Below are 18,948 nucleotides of genomic sequence, written 5' to 3'. Positions count from 1 at the left end.
GCTCCCTGCCTCAAAATGGATTCCCAGGTTTAAAATTAGTAGTATGTCAGGAACATCTTATTAAAAAAAATTCTCATGTACAAACATCTCAAGAATGGAATGGAATAGAAAATGGAATGGAATAGAATAGAAAGGAATGGAATGGAATGGAAGAAGAGAAAAGAGAAGAGAATGTCAGAAATGGTGATCACTTGTCCCTGGGACACGGCAACCATTATAAACATAAACCAGTTTTCAAGCATCTGAATTTTGATCACTAAACCAGCACAATATTTCCAGCTGTTAATCAACAGTGGAAGCTGGTTAATGTACAAACTAAAATTGTTCCCGCAACAATTCCTTCCTGTTAGAAAGATTGCCCACCCCAGAATATGTGCCCCTGCTTTGTTCTGCACTCTGCAGTCAGTCAACATTCGTCCTTCGTGTAATAAGCAACAGTTTGATCTGATCGATAGCTACGTGGGTGAAGCAGCGTCTCCTGTCTTCAAAGTACACGACTGATTCATTCTGGTTTGGTTTCAACTCTTTCCTACCCTACAGAACTCAGAGCTGCTTAACGATGAATAAGGAAGATAAATACAAAATTTCAAAACACAAAGCATAAATTTTTAGCGCTGCAGTTTAAATACTAAATATGCTCTTTAAGCAAATCGTTAAAGCAAGGTTCAAAAATTCTAACACGCGCAGTAGAAAGCAGGCAAAAAGGAAGCAGAGGGCTGCCAGTAGCCAGGACAAGAAGCAGCAACCGATGGAAACCGATTAAAGAGAAACTTCCTAACAGGGAGAACAATTAACCAGCGGAACGGCTTGCTACCAGAAGTTGTGAGTGCTCCAACACTGGAGGTTTTCAAGAAGAGACCGGACAGCCACCTGTCTGGAATGGTGTAGTAGGGTCCCCTGCTTGAGCAGGGGGTTGGACTAGAAGACCTCCAGGGTCCCTTCTAGCTGCCCAGGTGATCATTCGTTTCTTTCCATTGGATTCAGACCGTAATAAAAGGGAGGGTGTCTATCCCAAAATGCGGGTGCATTTCATTAGCATACAGCGGACCCCAAATAAATCTGTAGATAGTTAAACAATCTGCTAAGTAGGTTTGCACGAAATTGTTTTAAGCATTTTCACGACTCGCAGACACCGGAGTTTTTTTATTTATTTATATATATATAAATATATATATATATATGTAAATATGTAAATATATATATATGTAAATATGTAAATATATATATATAAATATATAAATATATATATGTAAATATATTTATATATAAACGTCCGGTTTGGCCGCCTCCAACCTCCACGTGTTTTCAGAGCGAGAAGCCCCGCCCCTTCCGCATCTGATTGGCCTTCCTCGGAGAACAGAGAAGCCCCGCCCCACTCGCCTCCCTTCCTCCCGATTGGTTCTCTGGCTGAACCCCGCGCTACCGGAAGTGGCCGTTGCCCGGACGACGAGAGGGGGTAAAGTAGCGGCCCTTTTAACGGACTCGATGGCGGCGGTGGCGGCGCGGCCTTCGCTTCTGCTTTGATCCCGGGGAGCAGCGCGGAGAAGCGGGGAGAGGGCCTCTTGCGCCGCCTGGCCGTCCTGCCCACCCGGGCCGCAGGTAGACTGCGCTTGGAGCGGGAGGCTCCATCTCCCGGATCAAGAGGGGCGCTTCGATGGGAAGAGCCGCTGCAGGGCGGGGGGGGGGCTGCCTGTTTCCCCGGAGCCCCCCTTTGCCCCAGGAGCAGCCCGTCTCTACCGTGAAATCGGTTTTAAATTAAATTATTCCCATTTACTGGGCCGCGTTTCAAAGACTCCCCCCAAAGCCGGAGGGTTTGTTTCTTCTGGTTATTTCCATTAATTTGGCTAATTAATTTAGTATTTCAAAGCTGCCCCAGGCCCAAAGCACTTATTTAGGTTTTGTTTATTTAATCATGTAGCTGCTTGCCCCAGGGCTGAAGGATTTGTTTATCCTGGTTATTTCTATTGATTTATTCATTTATTTAGCAACATTTCAAGGCAGCCCCAGGGCTGAAGAACCTATTAATTATATTATATATATAATTATATATGTTTTTCAAAATTTGGATTGCTAACAAAGAATTAAGGGAGAACTGAAATAGCCATTTCGAACCTGCCCCAGCCTAAAGGGCTCTAGGTTGCCTTTTGCATAGGATGCCTTTTTGACATTTGTTTTATGGCTCTCCCCCTCTGCTGATAGAAGGCCCACAAATCATATAAGCCTTGATACAGGATCCCCATGGGTCAGTCTGGATGCCTTCTTCCAAATGTGTGGATTTTGCCTCTCGGAATTCCCCCTGCTCATTGCTCTCATTACTTGTACGCTGCCCAGAGTTGCCTTTGCTGAGATGGGCAGCGATATAAATTCGATAAATAAATTCTGGAGCTCTTGCATTGCTCAGCCCAATGGCACCCTCCTCATTCATGTCTATGGCAACACTGTAAAAGATTTCCCAAGGAGCAACATTAACATCCTGAAAGATTAAGTAAGATGAGCAGATCTGAACTGTGTAAATATAGGTAGTTCTTGATTTGTCTTTTTAATGAAAAGAAGGCCTAGGAGTGACATGACAGCAGAGTTCCCATATCTAAGGGGCTGGCACAAAAAAGGGGGTCAATCTATTTCTCCAAAGCATTTGAAGGAAGGACAAGAAACAATGGATGGAAACTAATCCACGAGAAAAGCAATCTGGGACCAAGGGTTCTGAGAATGAGTCAACCATATTAAAATCTTTCTTTCATAAATACAGGTAGCAAAGCAAACAATGGAGACTTTAGAAGAAGAAAGTTTTGGTGTATCCATGTAAGTCTATTTCTACTTTTTCCCCATTGCCGGCAATGGGGTGGGCGCGGTTTTAGTATGATGCATCCGGCCCACGGGCCGGCAGTTTGACATGCCTGATCTAGAGACTTCTAATAGAAACCTGGATTAATTCATGTAATTCTTAATCAATTCACTCTAGGGCCCATTTTACATAATGTGCCTTTCACATTCCTTGGTTACTGAAATCTAAATTACTCCTCTCTTATTTTAGCTCATCGCCCTCTGATGCTGAATTTGATGCTATCGTAGGATATTTGGAAGATATTGTAATGGGTGAGTTCTGCTTTAATAGTTAACACTGCCCCCCACCAAAGGCCTTCCTCAGTACTCCAGCCTCACAAACAACAGCTTGTATTTGATTGATAGGCCTAAAAATATATTTTGCCTAATCTCACAGTTATAAATGTAGTCCAAGTCCAGTTCACCAGGAAGACAGCATGAGGAGGAGGAGGAGGCAGCCAAGTCAAACTTCAGTAAGCTCCTTGTACCAAGCCATTATCACGCTTGAGTGATGTTGCTGCAGGAGATACGCCAAGCTAGGCTATTTTCTGCATACTTGGAAGCCTTGCCCTTATCTGAGCATGACCAGCTCTGAGTAGACCTGATTTCTCTCAGAAAGTTTGCCCCTGAGTAATCCCAGGTTTCTGAGCATAATTGATTGTTTCTGTGCCTTTCTTTTGACTCTTCTACCCTCAGCTTCTTCTGAGGACACATGAAGGAAGGCTTCTGGTCTAGGCCAGAGCCCGCTGGGTGGGGTCATCGTCTATTTTTGACTAGGTTTATAAATATTGCTTCTGCCCCAGGATCAGAAGCATCTGCTGACTCCATCCCTTTTGCCAAAATGATGAGAGGGTGTCCAGAGATATGTCTTCTTCTGGCTCTGCTCTTCACCTGAAGAAGACACATGAAGCAGAACCATGATCATCGCTAGGTGGCTGGTTAAAACCTATTAGTTCCAAGTTTGTGGAAGATTTTAAACACATCTTCAGCGCTGCTCATTTTCATGTCTGCTAGACAGATTTGATCTGTGTTTTGTCATTGCGCACATTATCTGGAACAGGGCTTTTTCAACCTGCATGCCAAACCTGACGGGGTTCCATGTTCAGGCAAGCCTTTGGAATGATCAGACAGTCTGCTGAATGCCAATTCGTTCTTCCTCTATAAACCACTCTGTTAATCACGATCAAGGGAACCCTGTTGTAGGCTGGTCAAATTCTCTAGGGAATAGATGTCCCTTCTCCAAGGAGACTTCCAAAGCACTTTTAGGAGATTGGCTTCTAAGAACTCTGGTCCTACAAGAGCTTTCCTAGCTAGCGGGGGAAAAAATGGAATTGGTTGCATAGACGGTACCCTCCCCCCCCCCAAGTTGCAGCTGTGCTGTTGTCATGGCTGACCCAGAGCACAATGTGCTGGATTTCAAGTTGAGTGTAGCAGGCCGAAGAATGGGGTCACTGTTTCAGCTAAATAGCCACCACACTGAGCAGCTGTTTTGTGATTTCAGATGATGACTTCCAGCTAATACAAAGAAACTTCATGGATAAATACTACCAAGAGTTTGACGACACAGAGGAGAATAAACTGGTCTACACGCCTATCTTTAATGAATATGTAAGTTTGTCGTGGTCTTTTTTTTTTTTTGTCTACACAGATAAGATTTTCTAGAGGCCGAATTACTAATTGGCTTGTTTATAAAAGTTTGAACTGGGCAAGAATGGGCAAGGTCTACTGGCTTCAGTCAAATACGAAATAATTTTATAGTGCTAAATAAGGAGGAATACAGTTCGTTTTAAAAAAGAGTAATGTACGATCTATCCAAATTCTGTTTACCAAACTCCCAGGATCTATTACTTACCGAAATGTTTCTCCCTGCCTAGCAAGCTAAGGTCATTTTTCCTCTCCTGCCAGATATGCATTTGCTTCACTAATTTCCTAACTTGCCTAAAGAGGTGGAGAATTTATCTGATCTGATTTCGGAGAGTCTAAGCAAAGTTGCACGTGGGTGGAATTTGTTTGGCACATTGCCGGGAGATCCCAGAGCTGTGGATTTGCTCGGGGCTCAACAAGTGAAACAACATCCAGGGAAAAGGCAATGGCAAACAAGGCTCTCATATTGTTCCCAAAAAGACAGTCTCGATCAGTGTTTCTCAACCTTGACAATTTTAAGGCATGTGGACTTCAACTCCCAGAATTCCACAGCCAGCATTGCTGGCTGTGGAATTCTGGGAGTTGAAGTCCACATGCCTTAAAATTGTCAAGGTTGAGAAACACTGGTCTAGATTGTAATTAGATCTCAAGGAGTTGAGCTGGACTTGAAGGAACTTGACTTTAGCTTTACGTCGCATAATCCACCTTCCATTCCAGTGGAACTCTGTACATCTTGTGCCTTTTATGACCGTTCTTATGTATTCTTATTGCGGAGCCATTGAGAAAGAAAGCACGTTAAACATTGCAGCCTAATTATCAGATAACTACCTTTAATAGCAAATTCAGCAAGCAGGAGGTTTATTTTTTGCCATAGATCCATTAAAGGTCAGGTGTAAGAACTAAATCAGAAGTGTGCACTCTCAATTATCCCTGGGTTTTTTGTTGTTGGGTCCCGAAGCACGGATCCTTGACTTACTGCGTTTATAAAGTCTGTAGAACCCCTTTGTGCTATCCCGCGCAGACACACAAACACATAACACGTAACTGCATCCTGTGGATGGGGCTTCGTTTGTTTGCACGGCCCGGTTGCTGCATGCCGCGGCCCAGTTCTGGTCCACGGACCGGGGGTTGGGGACCCTTGTACTAGGGTACAAGCAAAGCTATTGTTTCTATAGCAGTGTTTCTCAACCCCTGGTCATTTGCAGATGGGGGACTTCAATTCCCAGGATTCCCCAGCCGGGGAGTTGAAGTCCACATAATTTCAAGTGGCCAGGGTTGAGAAACACTGTTCTATAGTGTCTGTTTTAATGATTTTAACCTGGTTTACGACTGCCACAACTGGAGCAGCATAGAAAGGGAAGAAGAAGAAGCCAATAAATAACATTTTCTAATTTTAGATCTGCTTAGTTGAAAAATACATCGAAGCAAAACTCTTGGACAGGATTCCTGGTTTCAACATGTCTGCCTTCACCTTGTCCTTACAGTAAGTCGGCTTTCCGTCTTTTCTCGGCGTTTCGGGTTGGTTGAGTTTTTTTCCTGCTCTCTGAAGTCACTTGGAGGCCACCAGGCAGGTGCCCTGATGATGGGAGAACTTTCTTCCTCTTAATCCTTTCTATCCCCTTTTGAATCTTGTGGAAGTGAGATGGTGGGTTTCATGGCATATGGACCCGGGGGTGCCTGGCTGAGGAATTCTGGGAGTTGAAGTCCACACGTCATAAAAGGGCCAAGTTTGAAGACCCCTGCTTAAGAGTCTCCTGCTTAGCAACCATTCCAAGTTACAGTGGCGCTGAAAAAAAATAAATCCTTTAAAATCTGAAAATACCCTGTCCACGTTAATGACCTATCCGAATCCCTCATTTGCAGGCAGCACAAGGATGAAATAGCTGGAGACATTTTCGAGATGCTTCTCACATTTACTGACTTTCTGGCATTTAAAGAGATGTTCCTGGATTATAGAGCTGTAAGTATTTTAAAACTGAGCTGGCGGTGAGCGCTGAACACCAGTATGCTGGTCCCTCTGACCTGGGATCATGTTTTCCCATTAACAGTGGTTCTCCGGGGTCACGGGAAGAGAAAGAGCAAGCAGACGTGCAGGGAGCCAATGATTGGCTCATGATCCCTTAGAATCCTCTCTGATCCCCTCCAGCTTCCCCCTCAACAGTGTCCCACCACTAAAATCCTTGCTTTTCTACGTTTTACAGTGCAGTGGGATTTCTAGTCCAGCGCTCTGCAGAAAATAAAAGCCCAGTGTTTGTAAATTGCTTTCCTTCTTCATCTACCGGTCTCTTCTTTAGAAATGCCTCCGAACTGAAGTGTCTTTGTGTCTCGCTCTAGGAGAAAGAAGGACGAGGCCTGGACCTGAGTGCCGGGTTGGTGGTCACCCCTTTAAGCAAGCCCTCAAGGTCACCCCCCCAGAACAGCCTGTGGCATTAGTCTTTGGCTCCAGAGGAGGGCTGCCTCCCTTGGGATGTCCCAAATATGAAAGAGAGGAATGAAAGCTCTCCGCAGGCATGACCTTCTCTTCAGCTCCTTGTCTGGATGGTCCCCCACCACCATCTCCCCATCCGAGCACTTGGACTCTTGCTGTTTCCACCCAACTGGATTTTACATGGTGGAGATCAATACGTGCAATCATTTCTCTGAGGACATCCTAGCGCTCTCTCTCTCTCTCTCTGTCTGTCTCTCTGTCTCTCTGTCTCTCTCTCTCTCTCTCTCTCCCTCTCCCTCTCTCCTTCCCCCCCCCCCTCTCTCTCTCTCTCTCTCTCTCTCTCATATTATGTGGGACAATGGTCATGGAAGACTAGGGTTGGGTGTGAGGGGACCGTCTCTATGGCCCCCTGCCCCGAGTTTCACAACCACAGGATCTCTGGCAAATTGTCTTTGTGTGGGCTGTGAATGAAACAGGTAATATGCATTGTGGTGCTTTCTGTCGGCGTTTAGACGCAAATGTTGGGGTTTTTTTTGTGTATATGTAGCATGAAAATGGTACAACGATGTTCTCTACTGATGGTGAACTTGAGTCCTCCTCCAGTCAACAGACTTTTTATTTTTCTTCACTTGAGGGCTTTCACCCCTTTACCTCAAGAGGTCATGATATTTTTGAAATGTACATTTCATCTTTTTTTAGGCAGACTACCATGCAGTGTCCATGCTATGATCTGCAGCTTGTCATATAAGGACACAGCCACCTCCTACACAGTGAACCTAGCTATTAACGACTTCCCACAAGGTCTTTGGGAACATTTCTGGTTCCTTCAGTCAAATTCTCGTTCACAAGTCTCTCCATATTGAGCCAAATCAGCTGATCAAGTGCCAGTGATGTGAATTGTCCACTCAACAGCTGGCTCCTCGTCCAAATTACCTTGGACCCCCTGCATAGGTTTGTCCTTCTCCAGCTGGGAAGCCTGGAGCAGTTGTGGCCATCTTGAGTGCCATCCAGCAGGACGACCAGCCATGATCAGTAGGCAGCTGTTCTTTATGCCCTCACTTGCCAGGGACCTGATGGGGCTGAAAGATGTTTTCTAGGCCCCCTTGGGTAGGGAAGAGCTTCTGCTGTACAGAATCAGGAACCCCTGGCAGACAATGTTTTCAGACAGGAGAGATTAAAGAGAACATGGTGTTTCTCATAAGCAATTACGATATTTACAGTTGCTACAGTGTTTTCCTTGTAAATGTCTTTTCTGTAATGTTCTCAGCCTGGACGTTGGCCTCCGGCGGCGGTTTTCGAGATCTTTATCCGGAAGCACGCTCTGCTTTGCAAAAGATAATTTATTTTAACTTTTCAGCCAAGAGTATTCATTCTTTCAGGTTCCTGCTTACGAAAGTTCAAAATGTAAAAGGTATTGAGCATTAACCAAGATTGAAGTGTGCAGGTGATGCCTTAAGAAACAGGCCTAGTCAAGCATGCTGGAAATATAATCAGTATTTACCTTGGGCCCGTTTGCTTTTTTTTTTTTTTCCAAACGTCCCCGGTCTCTCCATCAGTACAATCAGTACTTGGATAACAAGGATTGCAGGATCACATCCAGAATTTCTCTTTCCCTTTTGCCCATAATTGCCAATTTAATTGCGAAGGCCCTATGTTTCAGTCTCCCAGGGGCAAAGAGCTGTATCAGGAAGAGCGATAAGGAAAATGTACGTTTCTTTTCCCTAGCCGAAATCGCATTTCAGATGCATGAGATGCTTGAATAACAGATGGGCTAGGACAGGGGTAGGCAACCTTGGCTCTTTTGTGACTCGTGGATTTCAACTCCCAGAATTCCTGAGCCAGCTGGCTCAGGAATTCTGGGAGTTGAAGTCCACGAGTCATAAAAGAGCCAAGGTTGCCTACCCCTGACCTAGGAGAAGGTTGAACCATAAGTCAACACAGAAAGGCTGAGTTAAGGGTGCTGGATTTACAGCGCCATAGACTAAATGTGTTTTTTGAAGATACTCCCTGTAGTATGGAATAGGCTTGGGGAGTCCTTGGAGCATTGCATAGGAAATGTTCTGGAGGTGGCATCTAGGAAACTTCTGCCTTCCAGAACCTCATGGCAGCACCCATGGTGGTATGTGAACACTTGTATTTCACTTGTTTCGTGCTAACAATAAAATCTTGTGTGCTTAATAAAAGATACCCTGTGGAGCGTGGCAAATTATTCTGCCAGGTTAAAAATGACCCTCTGGGTGCAGATAAAAAAACGATGGGGCTTTTGGGGAAAAAAATCACAACTTTTAAAGTGATTTATTCAATGCCTCTTGCCATTTGATCTGCCCTTCTCCTTCATATCCCCTGCCCCAAATTCCTGATCTTACAAATTAAGCACGTGGGTCTCTGTTTACTTTCCCCACGGATTCTGTGTGCACCTTTCCCAAGCAAAGTATATTCTGAAGAACCCTCCTTTTGACAAATGAGAACAATCCAGGTGGTCTTTTAAAAGTGTATTTAAAACGTGGTGGTTTTTTTTTTAGAAAGAAAACATTTGTTGGGTATATCACAGAGGCATTTCTGTTACTGTACTACATACTACTGTCCTATGAAACAAAATGGAATTAATGATTAAAGATTATTTACAAACATTATTTGCAAGCAGTGAGCCTACGGTAGGTTTCAGTTTTCTTAGCTCTGGTGAGAAATGCTTGGCCATCTCTAGACACATGCAAACCTCTGGATTACTTCACACATCTTTGCCGCACTCCTCTGCAAACATCACAGCAGGGGTGTCCAACCTTGGAAACTTTTAAGACCTGCGGACTTCAGCTCTTGGAATTCTGTAATGCAAGGGTTGAAGACCTGTGGACTTNTCTCTCTCTCTCTCTCTCTCTCTCTCTCTCTCTCTCTCTCTCTCTCTCTCTCTTATATTATGTGGGACAATGGTCATGGAAGACTAGGGTTGGGTGTGAGGGGACCGTCTCTATGGCCCCCTACCCCGAGTTTCACAACCACAGGATCTCTGGCAAATTGTCTTTGTGTGGGCTGTGAATGAAACAGGTAATATGCATTGTGGTGCTTTCTGTCGGCGTTTAGACGCAAATGTTTTTGGGGTTTTTTTGTATATGTAGCATGAAAATGGTACAACGATGTTCTCTACTGATGGTGAACTTGAGTCCTCCTCCAGTCAACAGACTTTTTATTTTTCTTCACTTGAGGGCTTTCACCCCTTTACCTCAAGAGGTCATGATATTTTTGAAATGTACATTTCATCTTTTTTTAGGCAAACTACCATGCAGTGTCCATGCTATGATCTGCAGCTTGTCATATAAGGACACAGCCACCTCCTACACAGTGAACCTAGCTATTAACGACTTCCCACAAGGTCTTTGGGAACATTTCTGGTTCCTTCAGTCAAATTCTCGTTCACAAGCCTCTCCACATTGAGCCAAATGAGCTGATCAAGTGCCAGTGATGTGAATTGTCCACTCGACAGCTGGCTCCTCGTCCAAATTACCTTGGACCCCCTGCATAGGTTGGTCCTTCTCCGGCTGGGAAGCCTGGAGCAGTTGTGGCCATCTTGAGTGCCACCCAGCAGGACGACCAGCCATGATCAGTGGGCAGCTGTTCTTTACGCCCTCGCTTGCCAGGGACCTGATGGGGCTGAAAGATGTTTTCTAGGCCCCCTTGGGTAGGGAAGAGCTTCTGCTGTGCAGAATCAGGAACCCCTGGCAGACAATGTTTTCAGACAGGAGAGAGTAGAGAGAACATGGTGTTTCTCATAAGCAGTTACGATATTTACAGTTGCTACAGTGTTTTCCTTGTAAATGTCTTTTCTGTAATGTTCTCAGCCTGGAAGTTGGCCCCCGGCGGCGGTTTTCGAGATCTTTATCCGGAAGCACGCTCTGCTTTGCAAAAGATCATTTATTTTAACTCTTCAGCCCAAGAGTATTCATTCTTTCAGGTTCCTGCTTACGAAAGTTCAAAATGTAAAAGGTATTGAGCATTAACCAAGATTGAAGTGTGCAGGTGATGCCTTAAGAAACAGGCCTAGTCAAGCATGCTGGAAATATAATCAGTATTTACTTTGGGCCCGTTTTCTTTTTCTTTTTTTTTTCCAAAAGTCCCGGTCTCTCCATCAGTACAATCAGTACTTGGATAACAAGGATTGCAGGATCACATCCAGAATTTCTCTTTCCCTTTTGCCCATAATTGCCAATTTAATTGCGAAGGCACTATGTTTCAGTCTCCCAGGGGCAAAGAGCTGTATCAGGAAGAGCGATAAGGAAAATGTACGTTTCTTTTCCCTAGCCGAAATCGCATTTCAGATGCATGAGATGCTTGAATAACAGATGGGCTAGGACAGGGGTAGGCAACCTTGGCTCTTTTGTGACTCGTGGATTTCAACTCCCAGAATTCCTGAGCCAGCTGGCTCAGGAATTCTGGGAGTTGAAGTCCACGAGTCATAAAAGAGCCAAGGTTGCCTACCCCTGACCTAGGAGAAGGTTGAACCATAAGTCAACACAGAAAGGCTGAGTTAAGGGTGCTGGATTTACAGCGCCATAGACTAAATGTGTTTTTTGAAGATACTCCCTGTAGTATGGAATAGGCTTGGGGAGTCCTCGGAGCATTGCATAGGAAATGTTCTGGAGGTGGCATCTAGGAAACTTCTGCCTTCCAGAACCTCATGGCAGCACCCATGGTGGTATGTGAACACTTGTATTTCACTTGTTTCGTGCTAACAATAGAATCTTGTGTGCTTAATAAAAGATACCCTATGGAGCGTGGCAAATTATTCTGCCAGGTTAAAAATGACCCTCTGGGTGCAGATAAAAAAACGATGGGGCTTTTGGAAAAAAAAATCACAACTTTTAAAGTGATTTATTCAATGCCTCTTGCCATTTGATCTGCCCTTCTTCATATCCCCTGCCCCAAATTCCTGAATTTACAAATTAAGCACGTGGGTCTCTGTTTACTTTCCCCACGGATTCTGTGTGCACCTTTCCCAAGCAAAGTATATTCTGAAGAACCCTCCTTTTGACAAATGAGAACAATCCAGGTGGTCTTTTAAAAGTGTATTTAAAACGTGGTGGGTTTTTTTTAGAAAGAAAACATTTGTTGGGTATATCACAGAAGGCATTTCTGTTACTGTACTACATACTACTGTCCTATGAAACAAAATGGAATTAATGATTAAAGATTATTTACAAACATTATTTGCAAGCAGTGAGCCTACGCATCCAAAGTCAAAAGAATCGAGACCACTCTTTACGAACCGGTAGAGATCTGTGTACGTTTGGAGACCTAATGAAGTGTGTAGAAACGGCGTGAGGAGACGTTTGTAGTGTCGTCCCCACAGGTTGGAACCTTTGAAAATTCTGGACGCCTGAAGTCGAGAACCTTAAGACATTACGTTCCCAACTTCTGGACACCTGAACAGCTCCTAGAAATTGTAATGCAGGGGTGTCCAACTTCGGCACTTTTTTTAAAGACTTGTGGACTTTTAACTCCCAGAATCCCCTAGTCAGCCGGCTGGGGAATTCTGGGAGTTGAAGCCCACAAGTCTTAAAATCGCCAAGGTTGGACACCCCTCCACTACTGAGAACAGCCAAGTTACCTTAAGTTAAGACAGCTGCTCCCCCTGTGGACCTGAGTGAGCCAACGAAGGCATGGCAGTTAACAGGCCTGAGAAATGCCCATTTAAGTCAGAGTCTGCATAATTTCCATTCCGGCTTTGCTCTGACACTATGCCAATCAATGTTAGTAATCCCAATTGTTTAGCCAAGAGACATGAAAGGCTGTTTTGTGCCGCTCGCATCGTCTTTGCCAAGGGGGATAATAAGGTTGAAAGTTAGCATTAGGCACTTTTGAAAGGTCTAGCTCTGGGTTAGGAACAAACCAGGAATCATGAAAACCAGCAGGAGGCTGCCTATCTCATCCAGGGCTTAGTCGCTCTGTCCAGGATGCCGGTTAGCGCGCAGGAGAAGGGAGGAGGTGAGTCCTGTGATCAGATTAGCTCTGTTGAAGCTGTGATGGGACATTTAGTTTCCAAGCCAGGCCACGTCTGGAAGAGAAGGGACAGAAGCTGCAGTAGCCACCATCTCTGCCCACAAGCCAGCCAGCCAGCTTGGCCCCTGTTGATTCAGAAGGATCCACAGTTCTTTAGGCGTGATTGGAGATGCTCGCTTGACTGGTGGCTGCGTTGCTTCCGTAACCCCTCCAGGCTCGGATGCTGAGGCAGGAACTGACCCCGTAGCCGATCATCACCAGGCAGGCAAAGAACTGGGAAAGACAAGCCACAAACGGATTAAAGCTACATAGCCAACAGGAGAGGGAGGGGGGCTGCAGATCCCCCTGGATCTCAAGTCCATTTCCAGGCGATCTGGAACTTCAAACCTGATAGAGAAGAAGTCTAAGACTACAGATAGTCCTCAGCTTACAGCGGTTCATTTAGCAATTGCTCAAAAGTTACAACGGCACTGAATAAAGTGACCTACGACCCTTTTTTCACCACAACTTTGGCAGCATCCTCAGGGTCACGTGACCAAAATTCAGATGTTTGGCAACTGACTCATATTTGTGACCGTTGCGTCTCCCGGGGTCACGTGATCCCCTTCTGCAATCTTTTGACAAGCAAAGTCAATGGAGAAAGCCAGATGCACTTAACAAGCAGGTTACTCATTTAATAACTTCGGTGATTCACTTAAGAACGGTGGCAAGAAAGGTCGTAAAATGGGGCAAAACTCACTTAACAAATGTCCTCACTTAACAGAAATCTTGGGCTCAATTGTGGTGGTAAACCGAGGACTACCTGTACTTGGCAAGGCAGAGAGTTCTTCCCACTGACTCTGCATAAGCTGCCCAGCAGCCCATTCAGCTGAAGACAGTGAAAATATTTCAATTGTAAGAGGAGACAATACTAGAGTTTCTTCTAGATTTTCACAGTAAACAATTGCACAATTCACTATTCAGTTCAAAATGCAAATACAGTCGCGCAGGAGCGGAGAAACTGAAACAGTATCAATAATAAAAAAAAATCACTCTTGGGTTCTGATCTCTGTTATTTAGACATCAATCCCTGCCCCATCAAAGCAAAATTTGCCAGGGGGGGGGAGGTGTTGGTAACTTTTCAGGACGCAAACGATGCTGAAGTTTATTTCATCCAAGGCAAAGAAGCACAGCTGTTTCAAGAGCTGCTTCTCTCCATCTGGTTCCCTTTCAGATGGGTTGGCCAACGACCAACTGGGGTGGCAGGTGGGATCCAGGAGCCACAGATGGTGCCAGGTTGAGGACAGCCTGAGTTACATGCTGGTGACTGACACTTGAGTACAAGCGTGCGTCTCGGAAAGCAAAGGGGGCTCGGATGCGTGATGTAGCTCTCAGCTGCTGCTTCATTCATGAGTGGAGATTAGCTCATTGCTGGCATAACAAGACTTGGGGCTTTAAAAGCCAGCCCCGGTTTAGAGAAAAAGCACGCTACATGGTGAGTGAAAGAAAACTAGGAGTACAAGAAATATGGGCGAAATCGTCATATTTCATATCATCATATGAGAAATCGTATCATCATACAGTTCTACAGAGGAATTATTGAGCCTCTCGTTTGCACCTTAATAACTGTCTGGTTTGGCAGAGCAGCCAAGCAGGACAGGTACAGACTTCAATGGATAGTTAGGACTGCAGAAAAAACTATTGCCTTCCACTGAGGACCTGTCTACTACACAGGCCAGAAAGAGGGATGAAAATATATCTACAGATCCTTCACATCTTGGACATAGACTGTTTCAACTTCTCTCCTCTAGACGCCATTATAGGACATTGCATGACAAAAAATGTAGACACAAAGACAGTTCCCCCCCCCCCCCGGGCCATCACACTGCTGAACACCTAATTCCTACAGCACCATCTTAGGCCTAAAGATATTTACCCATGTAGTAGGGCTGTATTGCAATTATCCTTCTCATTTCTCATCTTCTTACCTTTCCTACTATCTTCTCCTATTGGTATCTTATGATTTATCACTTGTTGCTTGTATCTTACGATTCATGATTGTAACTATGATTTATGATCTATGACCTATCCCTTTGTTATTTGTATGTACACTGAGAGCTTGTGTACTGGAGACAAATTCCTTGTGTTTCCAATCACACTTGGCCAATAAAGCTGCCCCATGGCCCAGCCTGAAGAAATAACCTGGCTTAATGGTTACCTACCGAGGCTGCAGCCCTTTTGTTGTAGTCCGGGGAATGGGGCCAGGAGTATGGTTCAACCGATGCAGCGCTGGTTATGAAAGCTGTTGCATACATGATGGAGGCTGAGACATTTAACACCACAAGCTGGGGAAAAGAAGAGAGAACCATGGGATTCAGATGTGAAAATCTCTTTTAAGATTCTGAACTGGGTCTTGGCAGGGCCTCAAACCAAGTTTTAGCCTTCCTGGCCCCAGTTTCTTTTACCTTTTTTAATTATTTTATTTGCAACGTTAAAAATACAAACTCCAAAAAGAAAGAAAAAATATGAAAATATAACTAAACAAGACATAAAATAAAACAAAAATATAATGCATACAAAAGAGAAAGGAAAAAAACCATGTGCGTAAATTCCCCCGCCCAGTTGAATACTGATAAATACATTTCCAAAATAGCAGTTTCCCCCCCCCCCCTTGCAAAACAGGCATACATTTTATGTTTAGAATTCTATTTATTCAACCAGTTTGCTCTCTCCCCTTTATTTTAGTGTTGACTGACTGGGAAAGCAAATGCAGAAGATGAACAATGGAACGAGATGCAGCTATTCATCTTATTTTCCAAGGCATGAGACCTGGAGCCACTGAATGTGACACAGACGTGTGAAAGGGCGGTGCAATGCGCATTAAGAGAGGAAAGGCAGCCCCTGGTTACCACTCACTAAAACAGTCTCATCTTCTGGAATCACCCAGCTGTTTGGGGGAAATGTCTGCAGCCAGGGAACCCTATAAGAAGATGCGACTGCTTCAATGAGTTGCAGGCAGGCCCTTCGCTGACGTTCCTGAAAATTCAATTTCTAGCTTTTTGACAGCGTGCACAGCCCTAATGCTCCAGGCTGGTGCTTTCTTCCACAGCGTGCTGCTTTCCCATTATTTAAACATGATAGATGCGGTCATCCCTGGGCGCTCAGCTCCCACTCAAAGAAACAACATCTGGATCACTTACAGAATAACAGAGTTGGAAGGCGCTTGGAGGTCTTCTAGTCCAACCCCTTGCTCTTTAGATACGAACTTATTTTGATTGGTAGACATACAAACCAAAACAAGTTTGTATCCGAAGAGCAAAGGGACTGGACTAGAAGACTTCCAACTCTTTTATTCTGTATTCTGCAAGGCAGCCATGCAGAGATGATGGATCGCATATTTTCATAAATGCCAAACGGCGTTGGCGTGGGATGTTTTCTGGCTGAAACAAGCTCGCTTCTCTGACCTGCCTTGAATCCACAGTCAGCGCTGCCCTTTCAGTTTAGGAAAGGATAACAAAAGTAGCACTGTTCCTCTCCTGCACCCAGGGCAAGGCAACCAGAAATGGAGAGGCGGTGGTTGGTTACACTAGGGCCAGTGGTGGGATTCAGCCGGCAGAACCGGCAGCTAATTTTTTGCTGCCCAGGCCCAGAATGGACTTCCGGAAGCGGCATCCACCCAGGGAACCGGTGGTTCCCCTATTTGAATCCCACCACTGACTAGGACAGATGAGATGGGACTCTTAACTGCTGGGGGAGAGGGCTCTAAGTTGGAGCTGCTGATGGGGATGTAAGAGGACCACCATTCTTCCTAGCTAGACCTAGTTAGGACAATTCCCTGTGTTGCAAATGCCTACGGAGATTCTCAACCATCCAGATCATGGTTGTCCCAAAGGTGCTTTTCAAAAGGCAAGTAGACTTTCTTGGGTTTTTTTTTTTTTCTCTTGAAAGCGTTTCACTTTTCATCCAAGAAGCTTCTTCAGTTCAGAAGCTCCTTGGATGAGACGTTAAATGTTTTCAAGAAAAAAAACCCACCAAAAACCAAGGAGTGTAGTTGCCTTTTGAAAAACATCTTTGGGATAACTGAGTTGGAAGAAAAAATAATGAATGCACGGTCTGGTTACACTGTGAGAAAGCCGGATGCTTTTTTCAGTGCAAGCCCAAAAAGATTCCTTGAGCAGGCAATTCTATAAAGTCACAATTAAATCCAAAATGCCACTCATGCCACAGCAAAATGTACAAAAATAAGTCGTGCCCCAATCCAGGCAGGTTAACGCGCAAGGAAGGGTGCTTATTGCTAAATCCTAAAAAACAGGTTTCTCACAAGCATTTCTGGTTTGTGAACGTGGTCTGGAGTGCTTCCTTCATTGTACAGGTGTGGGGAGTGCACAACTGAAATAGTAACCACAAAAGAGCTGGCAATCTCCAGCCTACTGGTTTATTTTTATTGATTAGATGTATATGCTGTCCAACTTACAGGTAAGCGACTGATAAAATCTATCTTTTTGGATGAGAGCAGCCAGAAGAATATTTGAATAGTGAATAATTACTCTGCCTAGTTAATCAAGCTAACCTATCTCAAAAGTTCATGATAAAAATGCATTCCCTTGGTCAAATGCCTTAGAGCAGAAGAAAAGGGGCATAACTGAAGACATGATTCATTTAGGGAACGGCCAAGTCATAAACTTGTGTCGCCTCACTCAGTATTGGCTCTATTTACCCAATTTATTGAAATAAGTTACTTAACTAGTGGCTGCACCTGCATCAAATATGAAGCTTTTATTGTGGCTAAGTGCGCTGGGCAGTCTGCACGGTGAGGTCATGGTTCACAATATGTTGCAAGTGTAGAAAAATGAATCAATGCAGCAACTGAGTTCCATGCCTGGTGCACAATTATCTTTGACCAGCAGCATCTCACAGGCTTCAGGGTGAGTCATTCTAGCTAGAGAAATCAAGGGATCTGCTTGGACCTCTCCAGATGCCAGGGGTTTGCCCTTCTTCAAAGCTGAAGGGGCATTTCAGTTCTCAGCAGAGCTTCAAGAGAAAGAGATCTTTTGAGAGAGATTAAGACATGTGCAATTATTATGGATGCTCTCACAAGACGCCCTGTGATAGCACGTAATTTAAGAGTAAAGCAAAGAGGTGGACCTGTTCTTCACCATTCTCTTTAGCCTTCTTTTACCCCAGGGGGTGTCAAACTCGCCACATCACGTGTCATGACTTTTTCCCCATTAGGAGCTGGGGAAAACTTGTAAGAAACTTGGAATTTAAATTCCCAAAGACAGAAAGATAACAGACATCTTCTTGCAGCCAGGAGGCAATCAACTTTTAGTGTAGCTTTATTCTCCGAAATAAAGGTTTTAAGCTAACCAAGCCCCATCAGAGACGTTTTAGCCAAGTCAAGATGAGGAGTCCAGGGTCAGGAGATCTGACACCCCTCAAAGTTAACCCAACTCCCATCAGCCCAGCATGATACTATTAGTCAGCAGTGAAAGGTCCTCCAGTCCAACTGAGCTGGTCAAAGGCCAATTGGGAGGATGCTCAAATGACATATTTCCCCAACCTTCCACACTCACCACAATAGGCCAAGGGATCATGTAGAGTTTCAACTGAAGCTGAAACAGATACATCACAAAGAGAATGACCGTCACCATCCAGAAGAAGATCGCTACAAACATCACCCAGCCATAGGATGGATAGGGTTGGTAGTACGTGTTGGCAATCAGGGCCCACACCAAGCAGCCCAGCACCTGTAAAAAGCACAAGAAGAAGAAGAAGGTCACACTCATCCTGGGATCTGATCACTATCTTCCATAGCCTATATGCATGAGTTATATATGAGGTACATATGCCGAAGGAGCCGCGCATCTCTTTCATTTCATTCTCACGGAAGGAGGCTGCCAAGCAATTGCTGAAACTCAGTGGGTCTCTGGGCATGTCTAGACTAACAAAGAGAAGGGCTAGGAGTGACATGATAGCAGCCCCCTCATATTTGAGGGGCTGTCACAAAGAAGAGGGGTCAGCATATTAGATGAGATGATGAGATGAGATGATAAGCTATAAGATGAGATGAGATATAAGATATA

General features: G+C 44.6%; 2 protein-coding genes across 3 annotated transcripts; one reads left to right on the top strand and one right to left on the bottom strand.

Annotated features, from left to right (window-relative positions):
* Positions 1 to 1,565: 1,565 nt before the first annotated feature.
* Positions 1,566 to 7,132, top strand: ARL2BP (ADP ribosylation factor like GTPase 2 binding protein). 2 transcript variants are annotated; one of them, XM_015822943.1, is made up of 7 exons: positions 1,566 to 1,599; positions 2,750 to 2,802; positions 3,035 to 3,096; positions 4,325 to 4,431; positions 5,865 to 5,950; positions 6,331 to 6,427; positions 6,802 to 7,132. In XM_015822943.1, exons 2-7 carry the CDS (start codon positions 2,765 to 2,767, stop codon positions 6,898 to 6,900), a joined length of 489 nt encoding a protein of 162 aa, XP_015678429.1. In that variant the 5' UTR covers positions 1,566 to 1,599; positions 2,750 to 2,764; the 3' UTR covers positions 6,901 to 7,132. The 2 variants fall into 2 exon arrangements, with proteins under 2 accessions (XP_015678429.1, XP_015678428.1); XM_015822942.1 differs by lacking the exons at positions 1,566 to 1,599; positions 6,802 to 7,132 and adding an exon at positions 6,669 to 6,716 and having other exon boundaries at positions 2,756 to 2,802.
* Positions 7,133 to 12,994: 5,862 nt separating this feature from the next.
* On the bottom strand, positions 12,995 to 18,835 carry PLLP (plasmolipin). Its single transcript, XM_015822935.1, has 4 exons — positions 18,812 to 18,835; positions 18,439 to 18,612; positions 15,088 to 15,210; positions 12,995 to 13,159 (listed from the first exon to the last, which is right to left on the bottom strand). The coding sequence occupies exons 1-4, from the start codon at positions 18,833 to 18,835 to the stop codon at positions 13,040 to 13,042; spliced, it is 441 nt and encodes a 146-aa protein (XP_015678421.1). The 3' UTR covers positions 12,995 to 13,039.
* Positions 18,836 to 18,948: the final 113 nt, after the last annotated feature.

Source organism: Protobothrops mucrosquamatus, unplaced genomic scaffold (genome assembly GCF_001527695.2).
Source record: "Protobothrops mucrosquamatus isolate PMUCROS unplaced genomic scaffold, P.Mucros_1.0 scaffold1729, whole genome shotgun sequence".
NCBI lineage: Eukaryota > Metazoa > Chordata > Lepidosauria > Squamata > Viperidae > Protobothrops > Protobothrops mucrosquamatus.
The sequence above is the reverse complement of the archived record's forward strand: the minus strand, read 5'-3'. Positions and strand labels throughout refer to the sequence as shown.

Excerpts from the sequence above, each read along its gene's own strand:
- ARL2BP (XM_015822943.1), top strand. The coding sequence starts at position 2,765 with ATGGAGACTTTAGAAGAAGAAAGTTTTGGTGTATCCAT. Across the intron at positions 3,097-4,324 it reads TTTGGAAGATATTGTAATGG|ATGATGACTTCCAGCTAATA; the intron begins GTGAGTTCTGCT and ends TTGTGATTTCAG. Across the intron at positions 5,951-6,330 it reads GCCTTCACCTTGTCCTTACA|GCAGCACAAGGATGAAATAG; the intron begins GTAAGTCGGCTT and ends CCTCATTTGCAG.
- PLLP (XM_015822935.1), bottom strand. The coding sequence starts at position 18,835 with ATGTCACTCCTAGCCCTTCTCTTT. Across the intron at positions 15,211-18,438 it reads TGATCCCTTGGCCTATTGTG|CTTGTGGTGTTAAATGTCTC; the intron begins GTGAGTGTGGAA and ends TCTTTTCCCCAG. Across the intron at positions 13,160-15,087 it reads ACAAAAGGGCTGCAGCCTCG|TTCTTTGCCTGCCTGGTGAT; the intron begins GTAGGTAACCAT and ends TGTCTTTCCCAG.